This window comes from Polypterus senegalus, chromosome 6 (genome assembly GCF_016835505.1).
Source record: "Polypterus senegalus isolate Bchr_013 chromosome 6, ASM1683550v1, whole genome shotgun sequence".
NCBI classification, from domain to species: Eukaryota; Metazoa; Chordata; class Cladistia; order Polypteriformes; family Polypteridae; genus Polypterus; species Polypterus senegalus.
The window spans coordinates 60,772,255-60,786,549 of record NC_053159.1 but is presented as its reverse complement, the minus strand read 5'-3'; the positions used below and the strand labels follow the sequence as shown (position 1 = coordinate 60,786,549).

The following is a 14,295-nucleotide window of genomic DNA, read 5'->3' as shown; positions in this document are numbered from 1 at the left end:
TTCTCCCATATAACCATCTTGCTTAATGGGTGGCACAATAACAAAGATCCTAGGTCATGTTGCTAGAGGCACATCCCCAAAGTCATGACATTAGCAAAACAGTAGATATATATACCCAAATTACACAGCTCTTGTTATCTGAATTTGTGGATATTCTAAAAGATTCCTACATTTATTATTATGTTTTCTTTGGCATTTTGAAGCTAGCTTTTTTGTATTTACTCTGATTTTTGGTACCTCCCTTTAACTAGTCACTTTGTTAGTTTTGTCTTCCTGGGTGTGACATTAGCTTTGATTTTTTGACAATGATTCATTTCTCAGTTCACCTCTATAAAAATATTTTCTGCGCTTATCATTGAAACATTCAGTATGACATTTCATAAATCTGCAGTCTTAGCCAGCCATAAACTGTGCTTTACTGTGTTTATGGCTTGAACCACATCAGTGTTTTCAACATTTGTTTTCTGTGGTCTGCATTCAAGTACATCTTGGCAAAGTCTTCGGCCAGATTAAAAAAAGTGTATGCGGACCAAAAGTGTGGCAAGGCTGTCATTTGTTGCATTGCTTTGTCAATGGTCAGCTCTGTTGTGAACTAAAGGAGAACTCGTCCCAAAGCACAAGTAATATGAAGTAAACATGGACCAGGAAATGAAGACCAAAGGTCAGAAAGCACAATGGAAAAAGCTCAGTATGCAAAACAAAATTTGATGGTCAGAAAAAGAATTCAAAAAGCTTCTAGATGCCAGGAAAGCCTTTCTCTAAATAACTATAGTATTCACAAACTTGGAATCTTTTTTTTATCCAGAAACTTGCATGCCACCATTGCTGCAAAACCACCTTAAATAAATATTGTAATTACAATTTCACTTGTAGCATTACCATTAGTCATGACCTCACTTTGGGGCTGCCATCCGTTTCCATATAAAAAAATGAGTAAAATGGCTGCCACTATCCATTTGTGAAAATCTTTTGGTTGAAAGCTGCAATTACCCCAACATAATATTAAATCAAGAAGCAAACTTGCTCAATATAGACTGGTGCTGCTGCTGATTAGACATGGCCTTTAGCAATAGTGTGAGCTCTTATTCCAAATATGGACAATTGTATCTGATATTATTGGTGCCCATTTATCTCTGACTTTCCTCTGGAGGCAATATAGTTTGATGTTCTACTTCTGAGATTAGCATAAATTTGTAAAATCAGTTTCAGAGGCGCTGCTATGTCTAGGAATGTAACCATACTGGCCTGTCAGATTCATGTATGTCATCTGCACAGTTCAGAGAGGACTAGTTAGGACCTCCAAGCTGAAAAGCAGTCAGATTTTGGTGTCATCATCATCATCCTGACTCGGGTGGCATCACAAGAGTGTGAAATCTCTGGGTACAATGCGCAAAATACTGGGAAGCTTGAAGAGGCTAGAATCACATGGGTTCTGCTTGGACACTGATTTTAAGATCTAGAATAGGTATGTAATATCATTTAATAGATAAAATGTCAAAATAATAATACGACACAGACATCATAAAGAGTTGGGGCAGCCACCCATATATTGTTTTTCCTGGCTGCAAAAGTTTGAGTTTTTTAAGCACGATGTGCATAGAACAGAGTCTACAACAGAACTGATTACAATAGACAAAGATGGAGGCTTTAAAGGCCCATAGAAGAAGTGACATCATCAAAAGGGCCATGACAAGGAGTGATGTTGTCTGGACCCGAAGTGACGTCAGCACGGGGCCTGGTGCCGAAAGTGATATCTTCTGAGGCACCGGAACCTTGTAGGATTTCCCGGGAAAGGTCTGTAGGGAATTGAGAACGACAGTCAGCGCACTCCGCTGCCCCCGGTCGGATGTTTTATTACCATTACTCACACCCTTTAGCTGCCTCCTACTCGCACATGTGACAACATGTTGTAAGTATGCTTTCATTAAAATCTCTTCATCATTCAAATCTTCATTTTGTGCATTAAGAGGATATTTTCTTCATGCTGCTGTAATTCTAAAGTTTTTCTAATAGATATGATAACATCAGAAAAAAAATAATGCTTTTTTCTTGGAAATAATAAAATTCGATAAAGTTTCAGGCAAAACATTAGGCAGTGCAATAAATAATAAACATGAAAAAAACTCAAGGGTTTGAATTTTATGCTAATTGTCCTTTGGCAAGTTTAATGTCGGAATAAATCATTTCCACCATAAAATTAATGTCTCTTTTCAATTAACCTAGGATTTTTAGTTTGATGTCAATTTTTTTTGTTCCATAGGTGTCTCATTTGCATCGTAACTCAGACCACAAATTACTCATTTGAGCGCATATAGATTTACATTCACATAGATTACATGAATTTAAACAATTTTTAAGGCAACTTTCACATTTCAATTTTGCATACTTAAGTATATTTGATAGTGACTTCACTTCTAGTATTCCTCAAGCTTTGTCATAAACATGGAAGGTAATATGATCACATGTAATACTTACATGTAGACAGAAGTAATGAGTTCCAGTTTACTTCTAAAGTGGAGCTACATCTACAAGTTGTTAGTTGTTGAGACAGAAACAAAGAAAACTTGAAAAGCTACATCTTAAGAAAGCCAGGCAGATGTTGCTTAAGGCTTTTAATGGAAAAATTGTTGTTAGAGCTGATTTCAAGCTGAGAAAACTGGTAGTAAACCAACCCCACTGAGTATCAGTTTATAAAATGATGTCTCCCATTAAACGTACCTGGCCCACTTAACAGATACTACTGATTGAGCCTTAGACACTGTGTGAGTGCCTTGTATTAGATGAATAATTTCCATTTTAACTTGATGATTGTTTATTGGTTTTATCTGGACTGTCTCAATGGTGCAGTAATAAGTGGCACTGCCTGATGATTTCAATTCCCACTCCAATCATTGCTAGTGTAGCTTATTATCCCTTATACTTTCTGAGTTTTCTCTGCTACCAACGTTTATCTTTATAACAAATTATTAAACAAAACATGTGGTGCAAAATGTTTTGCAATAATTAAAAGAATTACAGTTACAAAGAAAACAGATACATATATAGACAATACAAGCAAACAAACCAATAAAATGATAAAAAGGGTAGTGTCCCTAACGGAAATTAGGATAACTTAAACAAATATATGGTACATGGCAGGAGCAACCCCTGGTCAGAGTACCAGTCCATTGCAAGGTGAACACACAGACACACATACACACACACACACACTAGGGTTATCTACTTATCCCTTTACACTTTATGGGCAAAAGTATTAGGGCACACCAATTAATTATTGAATTCAGGTGTTTCAATCAGACCCATTGCCACTGGTGTATAAAATTAAGCACCTAGCCATTCAGCCTCAATTTACAAACATTTGTGAAACAAAATGGGTCATTCTGAAGAGCTCAGTGACTTCAAGCGTGGTACTGTGATACGATGCCACCTAGATGGTTCATGAAATTTCAGCCCTGCTGGATATTCCACGGTCAGCTGTAAGTGGTATTATTGGAGAGAGGAAGTGTTTAGGAACAACAGCAACTCAGCCACGAAACGGAAGACCATGTAAAGTCACAGAGCAGGGTCAATAACTGCTAAGGTGCATGGTGCATAAAAGTTGGTAATACTCTGCTGATTTCATAGCCAAAGAGTTACAAACTTCCATTGGCATTAAATGTTTGGCTGGAGTTTCATGGAATGGGTTTCCATGGCTGAACAGCTGCATGCAAGCTTCACATCACCAAGTCCAATGCCAAGCGTTGGATGAAGTGGTGTAAAGCACACTGCCACTGGACTGCAGAGCAGTGGAAATCTGCTCTATGGAGTGACGAATTACGCTTCTCTGTTTGGCAGTCAGATGGGCAAGTGTGGATTTGGCTGATGCAGGGAGAACATTACCTGCCTGACTGCATCGTGCCAACTGTGAAGTTTGGTGGAGGAGGGATAATGGTGTGAGGCTGTTTTGCAGGGTTTGGGCTAGGCCCCTTACTTCCAGTGAAGGGCAGTCTTAACACTTCAGCATAACATTTTGGACAACACTATGTTTCCAACTTTGTGGAAACAGTTTGGGGAAGGCCATTTGTCTATTCTAGTATGACTGTGCCCCAGTGCACAAAGCAAAGTCCATAAACTATGGCTGAATGAGTTCAGTGAAGAACTTGATTGCCATGCACAGAGCCCTAACCTCAACACCATCAAACACGGGGATGAAATGGAACAGAGACTTAGAGCCAGGCCTTCTCATCTAACATCACTGTCTGGCCTCATAAGTGCTGTTCAGAATGAATGAGCACAAATTCCCAAAGAAACACTCTTATGGAAAGCTTTCCATGAAGAGTGGAAGCTGTTATAGCTGCAAAGGGGAGACCAAATCCATTTGAATGCAATGTCACTAAAGTCCCTTTTGGTGTAATGGTCAGGCATCCCAATACTTTTGTCCATGAAGTACAGTATATATTTTTCAGAGGTAGGAATTTAAATACCGGATCTTTAAAATATCACAATGAAGGGGGTATTATCCCTCCACTTTAAAAGCAAGATCAATTAAATCACTGAGACATTCACATATTTCTATATTGATTTTTCCGTTTTAAATATCGAACTTCTGAATGGACTCATTCAAAATGTACTTTTTGTGGAACATCATTTTCGTATTTGTTAATAATTAAATTCTCTATTACACGATCTTTGATTCTGCAATTAAAAAATGTAGATGTCTTTTAAAGTACACATATTTTATATAATTTACAATTAAACTGTTTTGTATGTATCGTACCAGATAAGTGACCAGTGCGCAGCTTCCTTTCATTATAAAAGTCAGCTTAATTTCTGCACTTCGTTGCCTAGCAACTGTGAAAGCCGTAAAGGTGAAAGTATGACAACGTAAAAACAAACAACGCGCGACACTTCCGGGATTTCGTCCTTACCAGATACTTTCCGGCTGTCTTCGTTGAGAAGAGCGTTTGCCAACAGGTCTCAGGGACAGTTGTGTACGGATATCAATAATGCATAGAGTGGCAAGAGACATGGCGTCGGAGTGGGGAGAATACGTGAAGTGATAAAGGAGAGTCCTGGGAGAGCAGCGTCGGCATATAGTCTGGATTCGGGGGTAATAAAGCACGAAGTGGGCAGAACACAAACATTAAAGCAGGATGTGAGTGCACGTGATATCAGCTAAACAGACGTGATTCAGAGTACGGGAGAGACTTAAATAAAGAAGGATATATGCATGAAATACGTGAAGAAACGAGAAAAAGTTAAATCAGAGAGGGTCGGATTGAAAAATACAGTTCGGGATCCTCTAATCTGTTAAGACTGTGTCCTCGATCGATATGAAAAATGCCTTCAAGCTCAGTCTTTGTACTTTTTCACGTGTGTAGAAACGGGGTCAGGTGAGGCACCAGGCTGGCCAAGTTGACGGCTTCAGGGAAATACGAGAAGGAAAAAATGAAAAGGAACACAGGAGAGACAGCTTTGGAGCGGTGACAAGACGCCGTGTGCATCATTAAACTTTTAAAATCCTTGTATTTTTTTTAAACAGTTTGATATTTCTTTACTCATATTTAATCTCAGTCTAAGAGGACACACTTTGAATTTATATATTTTACGTGATATTTGTTATTTTTTCTAAATGATAGTCACAAGCTTCTGATTCGCTTTGCAGTGTTTTTTTTTTTACTTTTCGTCATTAGCACAGTGTCTCATTTACATTTGGAAAGGTTGACGTTGAACTTGGAGGAGATCACAGTTACTGGATGCTAAACAAATATTGGCCTGCCATTTTAATGAGCTAATGGGGACTAATCAACACCTTTTCTGCGACGTAGATGGTTATCAATAAAAGTATGAGACGGGAACTGAGTTTGGGAAACTGTATATACTCTGAAGAACATACCGAGAACGGCACAATTCGACTGGCCAGTGCAGTAAATTTTAACTTAATTCTGACTTGAGAAGAAAATGTGGCTTCAGCAAAGACTCAAAGGTTTACCAGGTTTGCTGTCTAGTAGCTGGGCTAGGCGGTTACTTGCTGGACTACTCCTGTTGTTAATCATGTACTGGTATCTAACTTCTGATGGTATCCTGCGTCTTTTAACTAACAGTTCAGTACCCCGAGGCGTAACAGGGGTATGCTTACAATCTGAGATGCAACGATGGAAGGCACTGGTGGACAGAGGTGATGGAATTATAATTGAACCACAAAGCATTGTATCTGGGCCAGCTCTAGTTGGCAATGGCTATGTTATGGTAGACATTGAAACAAACACGCTTTGGGTTTCTTCACAGACTGGTTCCATCCCAGCTCACCATACAGATTACCCTCCACTGGTTGCATTGAAACTGGATGAGGTACGGGCAGAAGCACGGGCTTCATTGCTTTGGTTTCGTAAAGGATCAGTGCTGTCTGTACAATGCTTACTCCCTGGTCAATCCCAAGCTGCACGGAACTGTGTTACTCTCCGAGAAGAGTATCTTGCTCATCGCAGTCGTCCCCATTTATACATCCAGAGGATATACATCTCAAATCCAACTGAAAAAGTTGCTGTCTTTGATGTGTCTTCTCCTTCACCTTCCTTTGGGGGCAAATTTTCTTCCAGCATAGAAAAAATAGAAGACAAAGAGTTTATTTTATCGTCAGGTAGGGTAGTAACAGAGAAGAACCAGGTTATGTTGGTAATTATCATCTCAAAGAAGATTGGCAGCAAGCTGCAGGTTGCTGCTAAGTCTGAGTTTGCAGAAAATGTCTTATCGGTTGTCTTCACTTCTGAACCTATCGACTCCTCTGCAAAGGTAGAAGAGGTGTTTAGCAGACTGAGGGACAGCGCAAAAAAAGAGATGGCAGAGCTGTTGAGGATGAGTATGGAAGATCTATACCAGGAACACCAACAGGCCTGGAATAATCTTTTCCTATCTGGTGAGAGTCACACTGAGTGATTATGGTTTCATTTGGTTTAGACATTGGTCAAATAGGAATTAATGTGAAATATGCACAAAGCTGGACATATTGCCTAAATAGAAGTGTAGTGCATATTTTTCTTATGATAAAATACTAGTTTATGTTTAAATAATGCATTTAGCAGTTGAGGGAGCCTCTACAGTTTTTTTTCATGCTCTTTACATTCTCTAAAGTGAATCAGAGTTAGTTGTTCTGCCTCTATGTTTTACACATAAAACGTTTGTACAAAAAGTAATAACAATAAAACTTGGCAAATTGCCACTTTAAGTCTGTTGGCATAATGGCCTATTGTAGTAATTTTTGTTACTTGGATATAATTGATGTGTTAGAATCATAACTTGATATGCTGTTTTGAAACTTGTTTATTTTTGAAAAAATATGGGTTTGTAAATCTAATGAAAACAATTCATTTTCTCTTAATTCCTTTAATGACTATTGGGTGCTCAACAAAAATGTCATTGCCAGATAATGTAAATAAGTCTTTGTTTACAAATACATTCTTTATACACTCTGATGTGCTAAATTTTAAAAATGTGAATGTATTATTGATTGTTGATTTTAACAAATCAGTAACCATTTCCTTCCCTAGTTCTTACTCATATCACTTTATCTGCTTCTGCTTTTAAAATGCAGGTGTAAACTGGTATATCTAGATCTCTTAAGTCACCTTGTGTAAAGGCATCTCCAACATAAACAAGAAAAACAATGTCAAATGAAGGAAATTCATTTAGTTTCACTCTACAGTGGAAGCTCCTGTTACACCACCTACCTTAATTGCTTTTCCTTTTTTGGAGGCCTGAAACCTTTTTTTTTTTCTCATTACAAATCAATATACTTCAGCAGGGAATGAAGGAGATTTGTTAAAAAATGTAGTTCTTTGATAGAGAAAATTTCAATGGTTATAGTTTTAACCTTATTTAATGTACTGTTTCTCAGTAATGTGATTTTTTTTTTTCTTTTTATAGGCATAGAAATGAGAAAGATTACAGATTTTCACACGCCTTCTGGTGTCACAGTAAACAAGACCCTTTATTATGTGCTGTCCTCATCTCCTGCACCACTTCTGGAAAAGAATCTGAGTCCTGAAGATAATGAAAGGCTTGAGTCCAGTTTGAACTATGCTGACCACTGCTTCAGTGGGCATGCCACTATGCATGCTGAGAACCTGTGGCCTGAACAACTGCATAGTGCTGCCCACATTCTTCAGCTTGTCACCCTCTGGAACCTCACATTACAAAAGCGTGGTTGTAAGGTGCTAGTAACAGCTGGAGCCCAGGGGGTAATGCAGGGAATGGTCCTGAGCTTTGGAGGGCTACAGTTTACAGAGAACCATCTACAGTTTCAGGCAGACCCTGATGTATTGCACAATAGCTACTTGTTACATGGTATCCACTACAACAAGGACTTGATAAACCTTGCTGTACTCCTGGATACCGAGGGAAAGCCCTTTCTGCACGTACTTGTCAAGTCTCAGGACACGCCAGTAAAGCTTTATGCATGTGAGGCAGGCTGCACTAATGAACCAGTGGAGCTTACATCTGAGGTCAAAGGCCACACATTCCCAGTTTTGGTGACTCAGCCTATCACCCCTTTGCTCTACATTTCAACAGACTTGACCCACCTACAGGATTTGAGACATACTTTACACTTGAAGGCCATACTTGCTCATGAAGAGCACATGGCAAAGCAGTATCCTGGATTACCATTTTTGTTTTGGTTCAGTGTGGCATCCCTCATAACTTTGTTCCACCTGTTTCTCTTCAAACTAATCTACAATGAGTACTGTGGACCTGGCGCTAAACCACTCTTCCGAAGCAAGGTATAGACACTTCCTGTTACCTGCTGTCACTGATGTGTGCAAATTTCCCTCTCCTTGCAACTCATTCTTTTGCATTTTTTTAATTTGACTATATATTTTTTATTTATACTTTAATACTTCTAATGGAATGGATTCCAGTTTTGATAAGGCTTGCTTGGCTTGCGGTGATCTTTTTGGGCTTTCTAATAACAAATGTGGAGTTTTCTTTTTCTTTCAGCTTTCCTTTCTTTCTGTACCAAAAATCAACTTGAAAAAATGGTGCTTAATTAAAAATACACTTGTTTCAGAAATTATTTAAAAAAAAAAAACATTGTGCAGAACATATGTTAACATGTACTTGATTATTTTATAAAATAACTTTAGTTACAACATGTCTAATTTTAAGATTGTAGTTTTTCCAAGTCTCATTTTATTCGGTTTCATTTTGATATTATTTAATTCAGCATCTGTTCACTAAAGAACATTTATATCTTAACATGCCACATGTCTGTTGCTAGGCGTGTGGAGGGGAGTCTGCATTTTTTGCTCAGGTCTGAGCACAATCTTTGGGGCTGTTTTTTGCTATTTTTTAACTTTTAATTGAGGATTTTTACTTTACTACAGTTCTGGGGTTTGCAAAGCCTACATTCGGCTTCTTGTTCATCTAATAAAGTAATTTTGAAGAACACTGAAAACTGGTTCCTTTTTAGTGGAAAATACTTGTACAAAGCAGATGTTTCTCATAGGAGATGCATTTAGCAATAAATATTTTGTTTAGAAGGATGCTGGTAGTTTTAGTCTCTGCTTTGTTGTCCCACTTACTTGTTCCAAGGTTATTTTTGAGTGCAATATTTAATCATTTAAAATGTATAATTAGCAAAATAAGATGGGACATCATTCAGAAATTAGATCCAGCTTTTAGGGTTAACCGATTAAAAATAACTCTAAATACACTTTATATTTTTGTCATCTAAAATATAAACGTTTTAAACATTTCTCTTAAAGAGTCTGTATTTTATTGTTTATCGGAGTTAACCTCAGGTTGCACACATTATATTAAATAGTGATACACTGTATTTCTTCACCTCTTCCCCAAGTTCCTAACTCTTACTGGCTAGGAGAACCTTGAAAACCTTCACTGTGAAACATAAGAAGGGCATTCATTAGTAGTAACAGCACCTAAACTGTCTTTTCTCACCAGTTCCTCTGACTTTCTGCTTCCCAGTCTTCCAGCATTCTTCCTGATTCTACCTCTGTTAGTTGAAATAGAAGCATTTCTAAATGATTATTAATTTTTATATAACTCAACGCAATTAACGACAACGCAAAATGTATAATCTTGTCAGTGGTTTACTTCTGATGTTTAATATAGCTCTTAGTGGCAGTACTTCAAAAAGAACTTGGTTACTACAAGTTTTTAATGGGTGTTTATCGGTCATAGATTTAAATCATTTATGTTCTTAATTAAGATTTGCAGTAAGTCCTGCCCATCTTTATCTTTGTGAATTTGCCTTAAATCAAGCATGATTATACTTTAGTTTCCAAAATTTGTTTTCCCTTTATTATTTTTATAACTCATGAAGACTGTTTTACACCTCAGAAACTATTACTGACAAAATATAACTAACCACTTCTTTATACTGGTTGATCTGTATAAACTAACTAAAAAATAAACAAAGAAATGGAATAAAAATAAACAATGTCAGAGAGGACAAGATCTGAAACCCACATCAGTAAGGGCAAATACCCATATAACATTTACTCATTACACAAAAAGATAAACACTTACTACAAAATAGTTCAAGTTCATATTTATTGTCTTGGGGCAGCTAATCTGGTTTCCTTTTTTAATAATTTACCACCCACTGGCCTTAAATCATAATTGCATTAAAAAAAACAAGAACTTAAGTCTGAAATTGACACATACAATAGATTCAATATTGGGTATTCCCTTTGTTAGTAATTTTTTTAAATATATCATGCATTGTTTATAGTTTTTATCTAGTTGCCTGTTAAACACTTGCAGTAAACCTACTTTAATGCATATGTGTCTTTTAATTTAAAGTATTAATTGGTCGCAAATTTGTTTGTTTTCATACAGATGCATTAATTACAAACAAAAGGTGTTGTGCAGTGTTGCATACTTATTTCAAATATCTCCAGCTTCACTCTGCAGTATGTAACTTAATTTGTCTTGGATAGTGATGTCAACAAATGTAGGAATAATTCACAAAAAATGGTAATGTTTACTTATACTGAAGCTTAAGCCTTGCTTCCTGCAGCATTTTGAACATAATTTAATGTGTTGATTAGGTTGCAATGTTGTTGACAAAGCACTTCTTACTGCTGGGAAATTAAGTCCCATCCTCTACAATGTTTGTATTTCTACTCTTATAAGTTATTACTTTATTATAATTAGTTAGTCCTTTATTAGTATATTGCCTTACATGCAATAGTTTTCAGAATTATTTAGATAATTATTGGAACTCCTAGCTGTTTTACCTGGCTTCGCCTGGGAGCTCTAATATTAGATCTGTCTACCAATAGGAAACAGTTTTTATTTTTTATTTAGTATTTAGAACTTCTAAATTAGAAGTTAAGTATGCATACTAACTCAAAGACAACATCCCCAGTTGTTTTTTCTTCTCCTCTCTACGGTCTTCTGAACTAAAAAAGCAACTCGACATAAGTTATAAAAATAAATCTTACTCCGTGTTTGATCATGGCTTGGCTATAGTAGATATTTTGCTTTTTCCTATCAAGCAGGCAAAAAATATGCTGCAAACATTCATAAAGCTGAATGTTAAAAGGTATTGCACGCTTGCAGTGTACGATGTACATGCAGAGGGATAATAGCACTGGCTTAAAAAAAAAATGTAAGGCACTTCCTTGATATATAGTGTAATCAGTTAATGTCAGATTTATTATGATGTGTACACAGTACAATTAAATTCCTATTGAAGTGACCCTCCATGTGGATAGGGGAGAAAGAAAGACAATGTGGATTATGAAAATTAAAAAAAAAAATAAATAAATAAATTGAAAGGCACATTCTTATTTATGGTTACAATAAAGATTAAAGAAACAGAATAGTTAGTGTCTTTAAGCCAGAATAGTTAGTGTCTTTAAGCAATGTTACAGTAAGAAAAGAAATCCTTATATATAATTTGACACTATCCGTATGTATGGTGTTTATGTCAATACCCCGAATGTATGGTGTTCACGTCAATATCCCGAATGTATGGTGTTCACGACAGTACCTCGAATTAATACAAGTTAAAACTATGCAATGGGACTCTGCCTTCGTAGTTAGAACATAACGTGGCAAATGTGGACGCAGTATTGAATGATTGGCTAAGAATGTTCAAATGCTTCAGTGACGCCGCTTGACGACCAAGTATAGTAAGTCGGAGTTGGTTCAAGCAGATAACAGTAAGTTCGGTTGCTTTTTGGAACGTTGGTTTGGTGGGGTGTACTTTCCAAGACTAATATCGTCGACTGACTTAAACCCTTCAGCAGCTCCGGAACCGTAAGTAATTTAGAACATATCACCATTTGCTTGGTACGTCGAAATCTATCTTTGGGCAGTTCGGTTTTGGCATCCGCCTTTCTGACATCTGTTGGCAAACTGAGTAATGACAACTGGGTATTAACAACAATCATCGTTTAAATTTTAGCTGATCTCAGATCTAAAATGACCACGCCAACATAATTATTACTCCGACTCTGATTAGAGTCGTGAAATACGGTTTGTTTTGAAAATTTGTTTACCGGAAAAAATCAAATGAGGTGTGCCGAAGAGCTGAGTTCCCGTCTTGCAGCCCCGCGTAAACAGGAAACTCTTCATTACATCGACCGAAAAGGTCTATTTTAGGCACAAATCAGTGTCATGATAACAAAATCATTTCAAGGACTTAAAAAAACAAATAATTCTTTGCAGAGAAAGTATGGATTTCACAAACGTAGAATTTGTAGCCCGATTTGATCGGGCTCCCAGTTGCTAGTGAGCTATAACTGTTTACATCCCTGACTGCCACTTCTCCATTTTTATGGCCATGGAGAACATCCTGACTACTACTGTGGCATTTTATTCGACTCCGAAACATACTGTTTCACTATTGTGTTTCAGTCCAGTTCGTTATTCATTGACCCTTCCAACTCGCAAATCTTACTCCATCTCTCATTTTTGACACTAGTCTCTTTGCATAGAGAGCTGTATGGGGTCCTGTCCTATGAATGCCATTGGTTGTGGGAACCCGATGAGCTCAGCCCTCAGTTTCTTTCAGTGGTTTTAATTTGTATAGGCTGAAGTCAGCCACTTAAGGTTATTGATGTGCCACTTCACACCTTAGAGACTACACTTATTGCCTGCAAGGAGTGCTTGAAATGGTACTGACAGCACTCTGTTTAGTCAGTGTCTTGTTTCTCCTTTTGATTTGTTTCTTTTCCCCTTGCTGTTTGGAGCATATGTACTGCATCTCAGTATATGGTATCGATGTGGGGCTCCCCTTGAAGCATAAAGAGCCGTTGATATTGGCCCATTCAAACTTTGCATGTGATGCTTTGACCAGGCTGCATACCCTCAACCACAGGGCACTACTGCTAAACAAACTAAGCCCAGGAGCCTCAAACTCTTCCTGCTGTACACATGAATACTTGACAGCTTTCTTGTGAGGTGTACAAAGTTTAAAAAAAATAAATGGTAATGACCGCAGTTTTATTGCTTTAAGGAAATTTCTGCAAATGTTTGGCTCTAATCAGTGATGTTTATTTTCAATGATGTGTCCAACTAGTTGGCTATGGATGATATCATCGACCATTGGCTTAGGCCTAATCAGAAGTACTATAAAATGAAGTACTTTTCTGTATTTAAATGATTTACTGGAGTTACTTACTCTTGGAATATCTTGCATACAGTTGCACATGAGTAAACCACTTCTGCTATAGATCAATTCCTGATTTTCCAACTGAGTGACCTTGGCTTGTTGATGGTCATCACAAAACAGAATTTTGCAGTAAACTATTCTTTTGAATTGAAACTGGTTATCATTAGCAATAATGTGAATTTTGAATGTATATTGTTATCATTAGATGTTTACAATTTTCATTTGTTTCCATTGTTTACTCAAACATTTCTTTTTGTTTTTTGTCAGGTTTATGTTTAAGCATGTTTTTTTGTCATAACAATAGCCAGACAATACTCCATCCTAACAGTAAATATTGTTTTACTTTTACTTATTAGGAACAGAAAGGGCATTTATAGGCTGCACATTACATGGCCTATGCAATAAATTGAATGTTTTAAGCATTGTACAAAAATAAACCAGGTGAAAACATTGTCGACTACATACCGCATTGGCCATGGAAAGCATCTCAATTGGCAGTGTTTTTGATATGGATGAGATTGCAGCAGAACTACATATTAAAGGTGCATCACTGATTCTGTAATGTTAAAAAGGTGGAATGTCTGCCAATAAAAAAACAAAAATCACAAACTCACTCAAAAGCACTATCCTGATCTGTTTCTATTACATTCTGTACAACAACATCTCCATCAGCA

The 14,295-nt window shown here is 37.1% G+C and overlaps 1 protein-coding gene across 1 annotated transcript in view; it reads left to right on the top strand.

Moving 5' to 3' along the window:
* The first annotated feature begins 4,891 nt into the window (after window positions 1–4,891).
* kiaa2013 (KIAA2013 ortholog) overlaps window positions 4,892–14,295 on the top strand; it is a 16,220-nt gene continuing 6,816 nt past the window's right edge. The window contains exons 1-2 of the mRNA XM_039756078.1: window positions 4,892–6,895; window positions 7,903–8,756. Coding sequence (XP_039612012.1) covers window positions 5,941–6,895; window positions 7,903–8,756 — 1,809 coding nt within the window. The 5' untranslated portion in view covers window positions 4,892–5,940. The remainder of the gene's footprint in view (window positions 6,896–7,902; window positions 8,757–14,295) is intronic.